Source organism: Haliotis asinina, chromosome 14, assembly GCF_037392515.1.
Source record: "Haliotis asinina isolate JCU_RB_2024 chromosome 14, JCU_Hal_asi_v2, whole genome shotgun sequence".
Classification (NCBI taxonomy): Eukaryota; Metazoa; Mollusca; class Gastropoda; order Lepetellida; family Haliotidae; genus Haliotis; species Haliotis asinina.
In genome coordinates this window covers 41,771,273-41,791,442 of record NC_090293.1, presented here as the reverse complement: position 1 = coordinate 41,791,442, position 20,170 = coordinate 41,771,273, and the positions used below count along the sequence as shown (strand labels likewise).

Here is a 20,170-nt window from a genome sequence, read left to right as displayed (position 1 = left end):
CCACGAAAGTCGACAGATTTTACGGCGCTTATGTTGAAAACAGAATCCTGTTTCGCAAACTGTTTACACCATCGAAACTATACATTTGGTATATTGCAGATAGAGATAATGGGTCCATATCCACTGAATCACATGATTGTATATTAATTGTAAGAAAAGAAATGAATTCAAGATAAGAGTTACTCGATAGGTTGTTAGAGAGTATTGCATGTTGTTAGAGAGTACGTTGTAAATGCGACCTTCACCTTTCTGCAGGGTATAAAACAGAAAAATGTAGCCCGATGTTAGTCTTCGCGACAACGCCAAGAAACATGGTGCATTTCCCAAATTCTTACCTATCGAGCACGTTAATTTTGAATCCAGGGTAACAGTATTTGTAATCATTATAGGAGTGAAAAATTCCCTGGCGTTCTTCGTGGCTTGAATTCTACCTACAGGTGCCTACACGTGAATATTGTGGGGTAAGAATCGTTGCTTCGTTCGTCATTATTCTTTCCACAACTGAGTCTGTCGTTGTTTTCTTGAGACGAATACGTACATGACAATGCATACATATATGGTAAAACACAGTCTCGCAGCAGTACTGCTGACATGTGGTGCAATACTTGTATCTTGCCTCGTTTTAGATTGACCGGTTGCCCATATGTTTCGTCACCAACGCAGGTGATATATATTCCCAAATAAAACGTGTCGCTGTCATTTAATAGTTTACAGAGATACGCACGATGGTTTTGTGTTCAGTCTCATAAGTCTCGAGTTTTCAACGGACGAACAATTTTTTGTTTAACTGTGTTCAGTATTAGTTCGCCGGTAGAATGTTGACGTTCAACATCAGTGTTTGACATCCTGATGATGGCCACCTTGTATTGTACACGCCGTATGTTTTTTGCTGCAATGAAAATGAAACCTTTGATTATTTGGAAGAGAGCAACGTTGAACATGTGTTGGCGGCACTTTCACCGAATAATGTATGTGATTCACTTCTTCATTATCACATATATTAATCTTTAAAGGGCAGTTGATGTAATATATGTCCCCTATATACTCGTGATCACACTACAGATTAAGTCTGTTATTTTTCTTCTCAAAATATGTCATAACCTGTGCACCAAGTTTGCATGTGATGTTTGACAGTGACATATGATGCAGTGTTGCCCAGGTATGTTATAAAGGTGTTCTTGTGAATCTGTTTAATCAGTTTAAGCATGTCCAATATGTTTTTGCAGACGATAATACACTGCACAGCAACAGATGGCCACCAGACGATCTCGGCTTCAGGTTAAGCCTAACATCGGCCCTAAGCCCAGTAGGGGGAGTACGGCAGGGGGGAAGACCTCTGGTAGAGATTTAAGAGCTACCAAAGGCTCCAAACCAGATCCTCCTGCATGCAGTGATCCCATGAAATCTGAACCTGCTGCATGCAGTGATGTAAAGAAATCTCTACCTACAGCATGCTCAAATGATCCACAGAAATTCAATCCCTCTGAAGATTCCGGGAAATCCAAACCACCCAATACCATTACATCGGAACTGATTACAGCAAAACAATCTGTGCAAGAGAAGACTGAATTGACACTGGAAAATGCTCATGTTGAAACTAGTAATGCAAGTGCTACTGAAGGTGTTAATGACATAGCAAGAAATCGGGGAACATCCACTGTTTCATTGACAGGCAAATCTCTGACAAGAATTAAGAACAAGTCACCTGAGACGATTGTTGAGAATGAGGATACAACATCAGAAAAGCATGACAAGAAACCAGAAACAAAACCTAAATTCAGAAGCAGATTTCCTAAAGCGAGACCAAATCTTGCCAACATAGGAAGGCCTGAAAACAGGTACATGAACATAAAGTGAAGTAGACATATTGTTGTGCATCAGTGATATGCTTACATCTTATGAATGTTTTACATGTCTATGTTGCAGGTCTATGTCCAATATCCCTGACTGGCATAAAATACTTTAAACAATAGAAATAGGAAATAATCTGCCATGTACTCCAGTAACTGAAAAAATCAAAAACTTTTAATTGTTTTATTTATTTTGTGAAACGAAGACTCTGAATGGGTACTTTTCGTGATGTTTGTGTGTTCGTTTCTTTAGTTTGAGCATCATAAGAATAGATACATGTTGTTCTTGCTAGAACACAAGTGATGACTTTTTTTTTAAGGAAACCAGCCCAGATGCCTCAAACTGTGATCTCCAAACCACACGCAGAACTTGATGTAGCTGCAGAACAAGAGCTGGAGCCATTTCCAGATGAAGCCAGTACAGAAAAGTGAGAATATTTTGGTCTTTTTAAGTGACATTTAGAAGTTGGTATGATGAAGAGGAGCAAGATTTATAGGTCGATGCATGTATTGCATTAAAAAAGTTGTCAACTCATAAAACGTGTTCCTCCTCGAGAGAATTTTGCTTAGAGCTTGGATTGTTTGATATTTTGTAGCCTATTTGAAAAGAGTTGTGAGATAAGTAGCCATGCAACAGAATGATGAAACAATTGGCAGGTAGTTGTGGATTCTGTCAGACCTCCTGGGTATGCTGTGTACTTCTGGTTAATATGCAGACTAAATCACAATAACCTAATTGATATTGTGTGGCTTGTGTGCAAATACAAGTTAGAGATGAAATAGCGAATCAGAGTTTTACCTTGACTCACAAACATTGGGGGTAGCGGGGACCCTCAGTCATTAGTTTAATAGGTCCTTGCATGCTACACAAGGCTCCTGTGAGGTAACGGTGTAAGCAACTGCACATTTTGATCATTTCTTTAGAATCATTTATCAGGTGGACTGGTGGATGAAATTATGCACATAACTGCTTTGAAAGAAACAACCAAACATTTGATAAAGTCTTTGATGTTTTGCACAATGAATAATATTGCATGTCTTTCACGACGCAGTGAAATGTTCGGGAGGGGGCTTCCATTCACTACATTCATGCATTCTGGATGCACATTTGCATGTCGCATAAAACCCTGTTCAAAAGATTTACTGCGCAGTGTGTAATTACCACATGCAGCTTTTCCAGATTACGTACGTCTTAGTGATGTTTTTCTGCTGACTTAACGCAGGCATCATGTTTTGCATGAACTCTGGAGCAGCTGATGCAAAGCTGTGCAATAGGCATCTGGTTTATTACTTAGATATGTATCACTGATACTAACTTTATGCAACATATGGCTCACACAACCTGAAATAATTTTCTCATGTCTACTCATGGCTTCACAAAAAATGGTTCACAAAAACCCAATTGTCTAGTGTGTGTAAAAGCATATAAGATACAAAAAGGTAACCGATTCCAAATGTGAATGATAACATGACAGTAAAAACTCAATGAGTCATTGGCATATATCAATCCAGGACTGTGGACGAGTCAACACTTAGTGTGACAGCATATGTGGAGTGCAGTGTACAGGCAGAAACAAGGGATGGAGACCACGAAGACCACCCAGAGATACCAGAGGATGAGGGTGATCTGGAGGGGAGTCCTTGCAAATTTGAACCCAAGCCTCCTGAAAGGGTGGAGAAATCTATCTTTGAAAAACCTGTTGTGCCAATATTGAAACAAGATAAGAAGCCAGTTGTCAAAGTAAGTTTGAAGTAATTGATGGCAAGAAAGTCAGGGAACCTTCATATTTCCAAGGATGTATCTCTACCATTCATCATGGCATCAAAACATGTCAGTATTTGTTTACCATGCTTCTAACATGTCTTGATGCTTATAATGGTTGAAGGAAAGCTTAGTTATTACTGATCTCTGACTACCTCTTCAACAAACTTAATTGGTGATTAAGTGATGGTCTGCATCAAACATGCTGTTGACACGGCAGCTTTGCCGTGTTTAGTGTTTTCTCTTTGAACATGTTGAAACTTACGATCAGTAAACCTACAATCAGGTGACAAGATAAGCACTCATCATGAACAAACAAATTATGTTCATTTGATTCTGTAGGCAGAAGTGATATTCTTGTATCTTTACACTAATTACAGTACATTATGATTTGCTAACCTTTGATGTTTTGTTTTCAGCATTTATGTCCAAAGAAGCGAAAACAACTGCCTCCAATCAATGCTCCCCCAGATCGGGCCACCATGAAGATGATTGATCTGATCTACTGGAACCCATCAAGTAATCCGTAAGTGTAGTTAAAGTATGCTTGATTTGTAGGATGTGGTCAACGAAAATATCACTATCCAATACCAGCTGTGTATAGTTCTGTTGAACGTGCAATTGAACCAATGTTCATTCACGTCTTATCACAGTGATACTAACTCTTTGGTTCTGTCCTGTGTGAAACTGATGAGTAAATTCAACTGGAGTAACGATGCAAGCCTTTTTTTTGTGAAAGCAATGTTTTAGTGAAAGTCTTGACCAAAACATGACAAGTCTAAAGTGGTTCTAATCTGATTTAATATAGCAGCTTCCTAAAATCCCCAACCCCAAACATTTTCTTGTGTGGTAAATGAAATCTGTACCTATTACTTTCTAGCAACACAACCATTCAAATTACTTCATACAACATGATTTCCGAAAACCATGTGTTTCAGCATGACAAAGAAGTTAGCTCCAGGCAAGCATAAGGAGGTGTATGTGGCTGACTTAACAGCTGCCACTGAGGAGGAGAACCAGGTGGACACTCCAGGAGATGACACTAGTGAAGACTCACATCCTGTGCCACAGGTCAAGATCGGACCTAATGGTCAGATCATCCTCAATGAGGCCAGGTGTGTTTGTCAGCTCTGTTTACCATTATAGTTTCAGTTTTGAATAAACATTACAGCTGGTGTTCACAATGGTAGAAAATGCTCATGAGACCCACAATATTCTTAAGTTTCTTTGACCTTGTTTGTTTGTTTGTTTTGTTTTAGTTTGGTTGTGGACAACAAGGCCAGCAATGAGCCAATGGAAGCTGATGTTATTGAGGAGGATGAGAGCACTGTCAACTATGAGAGCTTCCGAGAGAAGAGGTCCAAAACTTCATGGACTGAAGTTGGTACGTCAAACTCAAACAGCAGGGAATGGCATAGCTTATTTTTCAATGTGACTGTCTCTTTCTGACCAGTCTTTATGTTTAGTTAGCTTACTCGTGAAGGTGCAGGTTAGAATTATGCTACAGTAACCCATGCTTGTCACAAGAGGCGAGAAACGGGATCGGGTGGTCAGGCTCGCTGACTTGGTTGACATGTGTCATTGTACCCCATTTGTGTAGGTGGATGCTCATGCAATTGATCACTCGATTGTCTGGTCCAGACTTGATTATTATAGACACTGCCATATAGCTGGAATACTGCTGCAAACAATATTTAACAACAAGCAAAGTAACCAACTTAGTTAGGTTTACAGAAAGTTCACCTGTCTTAGACATTGACAAAGTATCAGGCATTGGGAAAGGCAGGGCCATGGGCCATTGAAATGAAATGAAAAATGGCCCATTAAAATTTTGAAGTTTACTGTTCATACAAGGGCAGTGGCCCATTCTAAATTCAGAAAATGGCTACTAATCCTGAAAATGGTCCATTTTCAGAGTTCTCTTTCACAATCCCTTAACTATACATTATGACATGTTTCATCAACTTTTCCTGCTCTGATTGCAGAGACAGTCAAGTTCTACAAGGCTCTTAGTACAGTGGGGACAGACTTCTCTCTCATGCTACACCTTTTCCCAAGTCGAACACGCCGAGAAATCAAGGTGATCATATTGAACTAGGTTTACCCCAAGTTACTGTAGTCTATCCATCTCTAAATTTGCATTGAGGACAATGAGCTTCCTGACTTGTTTACGAACGTGTTATTTGTGAAGCATGCAAATTCTGTTTTCAGAACAAATTCAAGAAAGAGGAGAAATTACATAGACGGGAAATAGACAAGGCAATCCGTGAGTAATAATTTTTCTCATGTTATGATGAGATGAGTTAAGTATTATTATATCCCAATGAAAATGAGAAAGATGAACAGTCAGCATTGAATTTTGGACTGGTTATTCATGTAACATAACTTGATCAGTTTTGAAAAATAAAAAGAGTCCAGCATTACTCTGGTGGACCTCCGGTCTAGTGGAAGGGCCATTCAAGAAACCTTATACATGGGTGGATCCAGGATTTTGGTTCACATATATCATGAAGTCTAAAGGTTAGGGGGAAATGCTCCTCAAGAAAATTGGTGGGGGGAGGGCGGAGGGTTAAGAGGAGGTGCGCATCCTCACTACCCTCCCTTTGGATCCACCTGTTTTATCACTGTTCTGACTTGGATAATTATGAGCTCCTTGCCTGTGGACAATTCAGAGAACCGGACAGCCTTCAACATGACAGACTTCGAGCGTCTTCAGGAGGAGGCAGAGGAGGAACATCGGCGAAAACAGGAGAAGGAACTGATGAAGAAGGAGAAGAAGGGTCAGCAAGGAAAGAAGAGGAAATCAGGCAGTGATGAAATCAAGGAGAACAAAGCAGTCAAGACACGCAGGCGAAAGAAAAGTAAACTAAGTTGTCATGCATCATTAGTAACTGGTTCTGGTATTGACAGTTTCAGTTTTGTCATTTATGTATATCTTATAAGCGGTGTGATACAATATGTCCATATTTATGCAATCAAGGCAGAAGGCCATTTCGCTTATTTACTTTTCCCAAACTGGCCCTAAGAGAAACAGTTTCCTTCTTCATGACTGAACTTTACCTTGATCCCCTACCTGAAACCTTTTCTTCATGATCACTGGATTGTCTGGTCCAGACTTGATTATTTGCAGATTGCTTCCATATTGCTGGAACATTCTGTGTGCAGTGTGAAACAAGACAACCAAACAACCAACCATTTCCTTGTTTTTATCCCCACGGCAGTGTGGGGTGGGATATAGTCGTCGTCTCATCCAGCCGCCCGATATCATTTTGTTTCCGGAGCATAACTCGGAAACCATTCAATATTTTTAGACCAAACTTAGTACATATAATAATCTCAACCAACAGTTGTGCCTTTTGCTATTTACAGAGTTTTGGCATTTTTATTTTTTTGTTTTTCCAATGGACATTTTGGTGTTAATCTAATGGTGGGGTGGGTTTCATTTCTGGAGCAGAAGTCAAAATCCGTTCAGTATTTTTCTGCAAAACTTGGTAGATATATCAATCAGAACCTGAAGTGGTGCCTTTTGCTATTTACAGATTTTTGTGATTTATTAATTTCTTGGTTTCCATGAAAACATTTAGAACTTAGTCTCAAAGAGTGAGAGGTGTGTTTCGTCTCTGGAGCTGAACTCAAAAACTTCTTAATATCTGTCAGTAAATCTTGGTAGATATGTCTGGCACACCTCAGAGTGATGCCTTTTGGTATTTACAGGTTTTTGTGATTTATTATTTTCTCGGTTTCCTTGAAAACGTTTCAGACTTACTCTCAAAATGGAGGGATGGGCTTCATTTCCGGAGCAGAACTCAAAAACTGTTCAATATTTTTCAGCAAAACTTCGGAGATATTTGACTATAAAGACTACAAAGTCATGCCTTTTACTATTTATAAAGTTTTGGCATATTTAATTTTTCTGGTTCCATGGAAACAATTCAGTCTCAAAATGGAAGGATGGGCTTCATTTCTAAAAAAACATTAAGTAACTGTCAGATGATTTGCCCTTTCAAATAAATATGTTGGGGCCGGGGGGATATGTCATCTCCTGATGACTCTTGTTTTCAAGCTGCTTTTAACACCACCAAATAGTGTCCATATATATATATACTCCTGGAATCGAATAAGGGAACTCATGAATGTACACATTCCTTTGTTTATTTCCAGAATTTCACTCACAGTGCAATACATACCCAGTGAAGTAACCTGGAAAAGAATAAAAGAACACTTGTACTTTCACATGCTCCCTTAATTTGTTTCCATGAGGACATTTGTTTTAAAACAAATTCCACAAATTAACTTTTATAATACAACCTCACATATGTAACAAAAACCTTTTCTACTATATTTAAGGCTAGACTGAAAAAAGGAAACATCATGGATTGGAGTCTTTGAAGGGCATTTAGAAGTGATACACAAGTGATACACATAAAGACAAGTTTTTTTATGACAACTTTTTTATTGTGAAAGGTCACAACATTTCCACGTATACATGTCATTACTTCTTCATCAGGTGAATGAAGAAGTAAGAACACCTTTGAAACATTGTGACACTTCACAATAAAGAAGTTGTCATCCATAAAAACTCTTGTCTTTATCATGGATCTGAGAAGTCAAAAGGTCATCAATATTGGGTCTCTGTTTTACATTCTCATTGTGTCAAATTATATTTCAGAAAAGACTGTGTTTCACGAAGATGAAGATGACGACCTTGATGATGCTGAGAGGTAGCAATGAATTACTTACTTTCCATATAATCTAGTATTAATCTGGTGCTAGGTCTTGGTACTTGCCTTGTGGAAAATAACCTACAGTGGAACTTTGTTACTGTGATATTCAGTTGCTCTGGGAATGATTACTTTAGTATTTAATATATTTTCTCATGGAGGAAAGTTATTGATTTGTTTTCAAGCTGTTAAAACAGTTTTGTTGCTGATTTGGGTTGTGCATTGGAGCAAGACTCTTAGAGTTTTTGTTCATGTACTCTGCCATGTTTAGTGCACAATCTTGTCACACCAGGACATGGGTGTGTCCATGCATAGGCAAACTGTAGCACAAATGGGTTGTGCAGCATCGAGAAAATGACCTGTCTTCTTATATGCGAGCGAAGCGAGCAAAGGTTGGCTACGTACTTGCATCGCTTCAGTTCGAAAAATTTATTTCATGGCAAAATAAAATATCACCACCATCAAAAGTATATACCTGTTTCTTCACTTGGCTGTGCTCTCACATTTCCAACCCCATGTTGAACAATTACTCACATGAAACATTTTTTATTCAGCATTTTGAGATGAAAAATATTTTTCCATTTCTGCTTATTCTTGTTCCATCACTTTGTTCAACCGGAAGTGGCAGGGGTAATGGAGGCAAAGAATGATCTGAAAATCTGAAAATCATATTTTTCGATCCGAAGCGAGGAAAGTGCGTTGCCAACCTTTGCTCGCTTCACTCGCATATAGGAAGACTTGGCATGTTCTCTATGCTGCGCAACGTGTTTGCGCTAAAGTATGCCTGTGGTCCATGGCAACTGATCAGTCCATTTTAACCATGTTCTGCTGGGTTTTTCTCTAACATGGACTCTGATGGAGTTGTCTGACAGCCTACAGTTGAATACCAAGTGCCACTCATTCCTGTGATTTATGTCAAGGTGGACCCACAGCTTTAGCAGGGTTGTTGCTGTTATTTATATTGAAAGATGTTACTGTGAAACATACATCATCCTCTGTTTGTAGATTTTGTTATGAAACAGCCTGTCCATTGAAGGCTGTGTGTTCTGATGCTTGTAACAGAAAGGGGTGTGTGTCTGTGTCTGTGTCTGTGTGCATGTGCAACAAGAAAGTTGAGACATAGATGTGCAGAGAGTTCTTTTGTTTTCACCTTTACCATGTTTATTGTGCATTTTCATGATATTGTTTTTGTCATTACACACACTTCATACCATGTCATGTTGATTCAGAAGAGCCTTTGATACTTACATTTAATCATACACATATTCACAATGGTTCACATCATCAAGATTCTAAATTGGATCTGACTGGCATCAACCCATGTTTGTTGTGAATCCAGATCCATGATCATGTCAGGATTGTCATGTCATGTCAGGATTGTCATGTCATGTCAGGATTGTTATGTCATGTCAGGATTGTCTGGTCAAGGCCCAAATAATTATTGACAGGAGTTGTATGTTTTAATTGTTACTCAGCGTGTTTTTGGATATCCATGTTTTTCTAGTGCCTGAACAAATCTGTGCAATAAAAAGCAAGCATTCTGAGTGTGCATGGGAAGTGGATGTCTGAAAACCAGGCGGTCTGCTTGCTCATGTTGAGTTCGGAGATAGCATGTCTCTTGTGACCTGGGATTGTCATGTGATCTCACATAGATGGGATGGTCTGTAACCTGATAGCTTGTCATTTTTATGGTGACGTGGAATTTTGCTCAGTGTGGCATAAAACTAAACTCACTCACTCATCTTTATGGTATGGCTTGTTGTTCATGCATTCAGCCTCTAGTTTCCAGGATACAAATCACTTCTCACTGACATTAAGCAAAACTACTAGCAGATAATACCAAATCAATTTTGGCTGCTGACAGACATCAAACAGGAAGTTATGAAGTGGTTCTGAAAGTTAGTTTGAAGACAACAGCTGCTTCAACTGAGAATCTCTGTGCTACCATTAAAGTGCCTTTGTGCCTGATGTACAGAGGTCTTGGTTGAGCAGCTTCCATGGCAACAGTATGAGGATTATCTTCAGGCTGGAATACCAGATCATGTCTGTATACCAGTCCTAAAGTATACTTACTTGTTTTATTAATGACAGTTGGGCCTGGTTAGTGCAAAATAAATTTAGTATTGTCAGTACTGTCACAAATTTATACAAACTTAAAACATGGAAAGTTATATGAATAGTGTTTTGTGAGGTGTGTTTTTTTATTGTAAATGTGTGATGCGTTGAATCAATGTTCGTACATTGTGACACATCTAGCTTTAGATGTTCCGCAGGCAAGATATTGGTGGAATGAAGTGACAACAGAACACACAGCAGACTCCTTCCAATATTATGGGAACAGCACTTCCTCCAGACTAATTGTAATGTTGTATATCAAATGAAACCATTGACAAATGTTCCATGAAAAAGTGATCTTTGTAGACATTTAGAATCAAACTCACAATGCACTCATGAGCACTCGTTTGAATATACGCCAAATTCACCTAGATTTAGGATGCAATATGACCCATGACAACAAAACAAATGCCGTAATTGACAAGTACTTGGATTCACAAGAATACAGCTGCACATTATCTAGGTCTTGTTGAAATGTTAGCAGGTTTCCATTACTTACTTCCCATTACTGGTGATGGAATGCAAGATACACAGTTGTTAATACTGGTGATGGAATGCAAGATACACGGTTGTTAACGAACTTCCATACTGGTGAAGGGGTATGCACTGTTGTTAGCAATGTTTCTAAAGGCCTGTTCAGAAACGTTTGAATCAGAAATAACAAATCTAACTTAAAGATGCTGCCTCGGAGCATGCAACAAGGAGTGAATGATACTTTTGAGGGTTTTTTTTTTTTTTTTTTTTTTTTTTTTTTTTTTATAAACCCCCACCCAGCATGTAATGCGGGGGATATAGTCGATGCTCAGTCTGTCTGTCCGTCCATTTTGTTTCTGGAGCATAACTCAGAAACCGTTCAATATTTTTAGACCAAACACACCTCACTGTGGTGCCTTTTGGTATTTACAGGTTTTTGTGATTTATTATTTTCTCAGTTTCCATGGAAATGTTTCGGACTTAAACTCAATATAAGGGATGTGCTTCATTTCCAGAGCATGACTCAAAAACCGTTCAGTATTTTTCTGCAAAACTTGGTAGATATACCAATCAGAAGCTGCAGTGGTCCCTTTTGCTAGTTACAGGTTTTTGTGATTTCTTAGTTTCTCAGTTTCCATGGAAGGATTTCATACTTCGTCTAAAAAGTTAGAGGTGTGTTTCGTTTCTTGAGCAGAACCAAAAAATACTTCTTAATATCTGTCAGTGTTATTTGGCAGATATGTGTGGCAGACCCCAAAGTGGTGCCTTTTGGTATTTAGATGTTTGTCTGAGTTATTATTTTCTCCATTTCCATGGAAACGTTTCGGACTTAGTCTCAAAATGGAGGGATGGGCTTTGTTTCCTGACCAGAACTAAAACAGCGTTCAATACTTTTCTGCAAAAATTGGTAGATATATCAATTGGAAGCTAAAGTGGTGCCGTTTGTTGCTTGCAGGTTTTTGAGATTTCTTAGTTTCTCGGTTTCCATGGAAGCATTTCATACTTAGTCTCAAAAGTGAGAGGTGTGTTCCGTTTCCCGAGCAGATAAAAAAAAAACCTCCACATATCTGTCTTGGTAGATATGTGTGATACCTTTTGCTATTTACAGGTTTTTAGGATGTGTTATTTTCTAGGCCCCACGAACACGTTTCTGACTTCGTGTCCGGAGCACAACTCAAAAACCATTTCATATCTTTCAACAGATCTTGGCAGATATATGTGACACATCTTGAAATGGTGGCTTTTTCTGATTACAGATATATGGCTTTTATATTTTTCATGAATTCCATGGAAACAATTCAGACTTGGTCTAAAAACACAATAAGTAACAATAATCTGTTCTTGATTACCAAAATGTGTCAAAGCCTAACCTAGTGATGTCAGATGCCCCCAAGTTATTGTTTCAATGAACACCCTTTGAGCTAGATTGTGAACAGATAACACATGAGTTCTTGTTCACATATACACCAAATTCTGCACAGTCATGACAAATGATGACTCATGAGGTTTTGTTTCAATGTACACCAAATTCACCTAGATCAAGATGCAATGTGACCATGAGCTCTTGTTTGAATATACACCAAATTCACCAAGATCAAGATGCAATATGACCATGAGCTCTTGTTTGAATATACACCAAATTCACCAAGATCAAAATGCAATATGTTCCCTCAGCAGATATTCAAATGTTCGTCAAATTCAGCCAGATCATCTCAACTTTCTTTCCAATAAAGACTCCTTTGAGTTGGTCTATGACACGTGTGAGATCTCAGTGTTCTTTGACAAGGTTGCATTAGTTGAATGCACAGTAGAATCCAAACTTCCACAATCATGAACAGTTTGATTCAATGTTCAAGCTATGGCTGACAGAGATAAATCATTGTCAGGTTAAGAGGGTAAGTATTAACCCAAATTAGAGGTTCCATCTGTGCCAGTCTTCTGGTGTCAATGCCGAACAGTTAGCAGCAGAAATGGAAAGTTGAGCATGGAAGACTCAGAACTGAGCTTTCACATGTGTAAACGGTGTATAGCACGATACATTTGGACAGACCTGTACCCTATTCCATTCATGGTTGTAAATGCCACACTTTAACATAGACTTATGACTGTCATAGTGCTACGATTGCTTTAATGAAAGGGGCTCAGCACCAGATATTGCTAGCATGTTAAATAAGGTAGAATAGTGGCAGTGTTTAAAGATGTGTCTCTATAATTATGATAATGATTAAAGGTTGATAAGCGGACATGCACCACATTTGTATCAACACCCAAATGAGTCCAAATAATTTGGAGGTGCTAGTATACAAATATATTTCAGAAATGTGATAACCCAAATGGTGTTATTTAATGCATAAAATTAAGTAACTATAGACCAGAGTGTAGTGAGTAATGCAAATATATGCACCATTTTGTCATAAACTGTGTATGGAAGTGTATGCTCTATATGACGACAAACTTGAGGCGTATGGACAGATGGAGGGAGGAAGTCGCCTGAGACACCAGAGTTGTGTACTTGGCACTTTAACTAGGCTGATCAGAGTTCCCATAGTGAAATATTAATAACCAGATGGGTTGTATGGTAGCCTAGTGATTAAACTGTTCGCTCTTCACACTGAAGACCTTGGTTCCATTCCCCACATGGGTACTGTGTGTGAAGCCCATTTCTGGTACACCCCTCCGTGACATTGCTGGAACATTGCTGAAAGCAGAGTAAAACCATCCTCTCTTACTTACTCCTCCCAAATTGAGAAATTGTGACAATTTGAATAATACTTGCTTGAATTTGACACAAATCTCCTCCCCTACCTTTTCAGGGTTTTTTTTTCAAATTATTGTTTTGGTGCTTTTCTTTCCACATGTATACCAGTCACATATTTTGACAAGTTGACTATTCAGAGAACATCTGTTTTAGCAATCATACACCTAAGTTAAGGATATTCTGGAAGGAGTGAGACCTGACCTGGATTTTAGGGTTACACATGTATTATTGATATTAGTATCACCAAGCTTGTTAACTCTTTTCTCCTTCAGTTTTAGGTCAGAAGCTGACAGTAACAAAAAGCCAGCTAGCAGTCGGGTTAAGGAGGTGGTAGAGATTCTCATGGACATGAGCAGGGGGAAGCTGTCAGCAGGCACACAGGGTCAAGGTGAAGGTCAGATTGACATCAGTGATTCTGAGAGTGAGGCACCCAGTGAAGCGCCAAGTGAGGCAGCAAGTGTTACCTCTGATGTGTTTGTGCCCCGAAGTGTAAGGACGACCTGGAATAATGAGAAAACGACATGCAATATTGAAGAAGACAGGACTATTGATAATAAAATCCCAACAGCAGACGTTGCACCCACAGGAGATGTCGGTCAACTATTCGACGCTGTGTCAAACTCTGTGGTACCTATTGCTGTTAGGTTTGAGGAGTCTGATAATGTGAAGTCGAATGCTGTCAAGTCTGAGACATCTGATGTTGCCATGTCTTCAGCAGTACCTTCAGTGTCATCCTCCAACTCAGGAAGTGTCCTTCAGTCTGCCCCGACACCTAAAGTTCCAGCAGTATCCGTCAGTGCAGATAATGCGGGTGGTGTACAAAACATTGAGATCCCTGAGGCCTTGCTGCAGGTCATCAACACAACAGAGAATGCAGACAAGGTGCAAGTTGTGCTTGTGCATGATGTTGATACAGAGTCACAACAGACACTTGTCCATGTGTATATATTGCCCAAGACAGCAGAAGAGATCTCAATAGACGGAAATTCAGTACAGCTAACACCTAACAAAAACAACCCTAGCACCTCTGATCGTACAGCTCAGTGTGCACAATCAAACAGAACTTATCAGGGAAATGCTTTTAAACATGGACCAGCGTCAACCGCCACATCCAAACTGTCTGTGGCTACAGCTACCACAGCTCTTACTTCAACCACCCCTTCCCAGTCCATAGCTTCAACATCAAGTGCTATTCCATCATCTCCACTCACCCCCTTTAGAAGACTTTCCTCCAATACTGTCACTCTTGCACAGACTGCACCTGTGTCAGAAGTGAAACCTTCATCCATAACATCACCTCCACTCTCCTCAACACTGCACACAGAAGTAGTGTCGCCTTACGGGTCAGTTAAACAGGACATTGAAGGCATTAACTCTTTGACTTCACCATCACACAGGGTTTGCTTGTTCAAGGATGACATTGATGATTTGTCAGTAGATGTCAAACCCACAGTCAAGAAGGAATGACTGGGAAGGGAATTTACATACAAGAAAATCATGGGAAATAATTGTTCATCTGTCAGGTATTGACATTCAAATACAATCAGGGCTGTAACTTAAGGGAGGCCCTGGCAGTACTATTCTTATTTAAGTTGCTGATCAACATAATTGTGGAACTGAATGAATTTTTTACGTATGGTAGTCACATACCAGATTATGGTTCTGTACTTCTTTTAATTCCCTTTTGTGATTTGATTTTTAAATGAAATCATATATTTAATTTTTAATGGCATTGATATTTTTTAACAAAAGCAATTTTATGTTAGAATGTTTTATATTTCCTCATCGTCTACTGATAAACAAGGATAAGTGGAGCATTGACTTGTCAATTGACCCATCTAAGCATTGCGAGCAAAGCACCACCCCACACCCCACCACACCCCACCCCACACCCCAACCAGGTTTCCCGCAGTCAAGTGTAGAGCTATGGATGAAGCACACCAGAGTCTTATGAGCAAGGCATGTGGAGCTAAGTTCGGAATCAATTACATCGCCATGCACTGCATGTGCACTAGCCTACATCAGCCCTCCGTTTCACAAACCATCACTGCCCAATCACTTGCTAGTGACCTGTGACAGCAAGTATTGATAGAATGGTGTGATAAGAATACCTGTACTATGTATCATTTAAAGGAAGGGATTTCTTGTATTTACACTTTAAAGGGTTTGTACATTGCCGTGCACTGCTTACTTCTCATGAACGTTTTCACTGCGCTGATCGAACTTGTCCTTGTTTGCCCGTAGCACTGTTAACATGGTGAAACTGATCTCTCGAAAATCAAAATCTCGATATCGTCAAGTAAAGCAATCAAAATGAATCTGGACTTTGGACATTTTTGGCCAAATATCCTCAAATTGAACTGCTTGAATTTGTATGTATGTAGAAATGAAATCAATTTTGAAGACAATAGTAAATATTTCTCATCATGTCTCACTGCCCGCTTATAAGATGGTCAAGATATTTACCTGTAACTCACTGTTTGCATAAATGTAAAATATATTTTTTGCAAGAGACTTTAACTGAGAAAGTGTTATCCCAAATATAATGTATGTGACAAAATATTGCCAGTAACATGTAAAGAACTGAAGGTTCTCATGTGGTGATTGTTCTATTCAGCCTAGTGCCATGATGTGTTGGATTATCAATAGGCACCGGTCTCACTGCCTTTTGGATGCAGGAGAAGGAATAACTGGTTTATTGTGTCTTAAAGGTCACATGCAACATATAACACAACTTTGTAGATTCTGATACCTTTCGGTATGACAAAGAACCATCTTTAGTCTTTATAGTCTTTCATGTTAAAGGTCAAGTGTCACTTTTCAATACTTTTTGTTCTGTTCAATATCTGAAAAAAAAAAATGGCTGAAAGTCTTATTGTTGTCCAAACTTCACACCAGCTATGCTCATTGTGGTAACAATCAATTAATCAATCAATTCTGTCCACTGGTTAGAACTTTTGAAGAGAGAGGTTTTGAGATGACACTTAGGCCCCAAAATACAAGCTGCAGATTCTTGCATTTTACGTTTCTTAGTGGTGTTACAGCCAAGTAGTACTTTTTTTTCTGCATAACTCATTCACGAGGGGACGGTAGGTGTAGCCTGTCCTGAGTGGCTGTAGATTTGGCTGGAGATAATATGGATGTTCTGTACATTCATCATTGCCATAGACAAGCGGTCAACTTGGATATTTGAGGGGTTTTTTTGCAGTTGTCTTCAGAAGATATTTTCTTGTAACATGTTTCTTTTGACCAACATGACTCATGAAAGTTGCTGTTAAACTGTGACTCATGTCATGAATCTCATAAGAATGCACCCAGAGTGCAGTGGTGAGTTTTTCTCAGCAGGTGCTACCCATCATCTGTACATTTTCCTTCAAATTCTTTTTGGACTTCAGCTTCATGAGATCATAAGGTTTTACACATAAACTCCTTCTTTGCAAGAGTTCTTCTTTACCCTATTAGCACTTGTGTGTTACAGTGGAAAAATATACTTTTCTTGTGAGTCTTTTACATAAGAGGAATTTACAGTGGTCTATTTTATGGCCTCAAACTTCCTGTTAACCCAAAATGAAAGAAAATAACTGTTATTGGTAAGTATACGTTATACATTTATTAACTTTTTACAATAGTAAAGGTGTTGATAAATTGTTAAATGTGCCCAACATGGACAGTTCAATATTGATCATGTATTCAATATAGTACAGTCATACACACTCTCCTGTAGCACATTCGGAATAATCTACATGGTGTTAAGGTAACTTTGGTCACATACATGCATGTACATGTACTACAGTCATACACACTCTCCTGTAGCACATTCTGAACCCCCTGCATGGTGTTCAGGTAACCTTGGTAACATACATGCCTGTAGTACAGTCATACACACTCTCCTGTAGCACATTCTGAACAACCTGCATGGTGTTCAGGTAACCTTGCTAACATACATGCCAGTAGTTCAGTCATACACACTCTACTGTAACACATTCTGAACTACCTGTATGGTGTTCAGGTAACCTTGGTAACATACATGCCTGTAGTTCAGTCATACACACTCTCCTGTAGCACATTCTGAACAACCTGTATGGTGTTCAGGTAACCATGGTAACATACATGCCTGTAGTTCAGTCATACACACTCTCCTGTAGCACATTCTGAACAACCTGTATGGTGTTTAGGTAACCTTGGTAACATACATGCCTGTAGTTCAGTCATACACACTCTCCTGTAGCACATTCGGAAGAACATGTATTGTGTTTTGGTAACATGCCTGTAGTACAGTCATACACACTCTCCTGTAGCACATTCGGAACAACATGTATGATGTTCAGGTAACCTTGGTAACATACATGCTTGTGGTACAGTCATACACTGGCCTATAGTAAATTCTGAATAACCAGTGTAGTGTTTTTGCTGATTCTATTTCTTTTCCTTCAAAGGTTTCTTTAACCGAAAAGGCTGTTTTTAAACATGTGGCATTTGCCATGGACCCAGGTTGCGTACTGCTCAGTCATTCCTAAAAGCACTGTGACTCTCTTTGGTCATTGAAGCAGTGGGGGTTACCCTATTATTGTCACCCAAGGCAAAAGATCACTTAACAGATGGTCGTAAGTGCCATACATTAACATAAACTTATGACTGTCTCATAGCTCAAAAAGCTTTGAAAAGCTGGGCCCAGGGACCCCTTTCTCAAAGCTGTTTTAGTGCTACAATAACTTTGAGCAATTGGTGTCCAGGACTCATCACTTTCTTGGTGACACAAATGTCATGTCAAAGTTTTGTCTTATGGACTTTTGAGATTGACACACTTCAGGTATCTTCAGACTATTGGACATGTGAGGTTGACACACTTCTTGTAGCTGCAGACCAATGGGTATTCGAGATTGACACACTTTTGGTGACTAAAGGGCAAGATAACCAACACAAGACACCTTACTAGGTGCATGGCTCTTTTATAGTGTAAATCCACAAAGAGGGAAGTAGTAAAGTAATTAATGAATAATATTTTGAAAGGTGTATGTATTTATATGTATAAAATTTGCATCTGTATTATCAACAAAGGAACAGATATTGTTTCTAATGACTGGCAAAAATAAAACACAAAACATATTGCTTTCTTGTTTTCTATTTTTTCTTGTGAATGGCTTGTATCATACCAGGTCATTGTAGCAGCAGAATATTCTCAGTGCTTCTAATGTGGCAACACTCAACATGTGTGGATCCAATCCAATGGATAGTTGAATGTTCTTCAAGGACTTGAGTTACCATGTTTCACTGTCCAGTGTCCTTATCTAAACCAGGGAGTACATGGTACATAGTTGTTTCTTTGACCATTCTTTGACCACATTCAATGACCATAGGATCCACAACTTCCACATTAGAGGGATAGCTACAAGAAAATCTTTTTCACTAAAACCTAAATACTGTGTCAGCAAATGGGGGTTCTCGGTTTCCCCACTGATTTAGATCATTCACAGAATTGATCAGTAAAAATCCATGTAAATCTGCATATCCAGAATTTGACATCCCTGGAATTTTTGTCCCAATAGTAAGAATTTTAAACTGACCTGTTTTGCGTTAGATGTACTGTTACTGTAGGCTTTATTTGACCTCCTGTGAAAGAAATGAAGTAATCAAGTATAGCTTGTTTGAAAGCTGCGTCATCACTGGCTTAGACTGACCCACCGTAATACAACAGATCAGTGAGAAATGTATAACTGAAGATTCTAGCTGTTGTTGGTCAAGTAGCAACCCAAGGTGTTGTACAATTATAGCAAATTCCAAGAGAGGGTAATCGCTGACACATGGGTTTTGCTGCCAGCAACCATATTTAAAAAAAACCCAATTTATCAATTCTCATCATGTTTTGCCAAGTTGCCTTTGTTGATAGGGCATCAACCTGAAGTATAAAAATCAAATCACTTCGTTACATCTGTCTTTTGGTGCCACATCACGCACATCCATCAACATTTAGAACAAGGTATTGGCATAGCTCATGTGCTGATTTACACCAGTCAGAGGGGAACACAAGTCACAAAGTATGTGATCTAGACCCAGTTTTCTGACTTCCACTTTGGCCATAACAGCAGTGGCTGGCTAGGTTAGTTAGTTAGTTGTCTTATGTCCAATATAGTACTAAAGTCCTAACACTCATACTGAAAGTAGTGTACAAGTACTAGAATCCGTGCTTTACTTAGGACATATAATTCAATGATACATTTGACTACTTTCTAAATCGCATTGTGTATTCATAGCTTACAGCCATGCTGATTTACACTAGTCAGAAGGGAACAAGTCACAAAGTATGTGATCTAGACCCAGCTTTCTGACTTCAAGTTTTGCCATAACAGCAGTGGCTGGCTGGGTTAGCTGGCCAAATTTGTGTGTTGGTGATAATGTTTACCAGGGTTTGAATCTCGGAGACGCAACCTCACAAATCTAGGAGGATCAATGGTTTACAGATCCCAGAAACAGCATCGCCTATGTCTGACCA

At 39.0% G+C, this 20,170-nt stretch overlaps 1 protein-coding gene across 1 annotated transcript; it reads left to right on the top strand.

Annotated features, from left to right (window-relative positions):
- Positions 1–229: 229 nt before the first annotated feature.
- On the top strand, positions 230–18,790 carry LOC137260995 (transcription factor TFIIIB component B'' homolog). The gene is made up of 12 exons (XM_067798602.1): positions 230–461; positions 1,227–1,838; positions 2,171–2,278; positions 3,363–3,591; positions 4,032–4,138; positions 4,551–4,727; positions 4,872–4,996; positions 5,598–5,692; positions 5,824–5,878; positions 6,285–6,473; positions 8,282–8,333; positions 13,953–18,790. Exons 2-12 carry the CDS (start codon positions 1,252–1,254, stop codon positions 15,145–15,147), a joined length of 2,919 nt encoding a protein of 972 aa, XP_067654703.1. The 5' UTR covers positions 230–461; positions 1,227–1,251; the 3' UTR covers positions 15,148–18,790.
- The last annotated feature ends 1,380 nt before the right edge of the window (positions 18,791–20,170 follow it).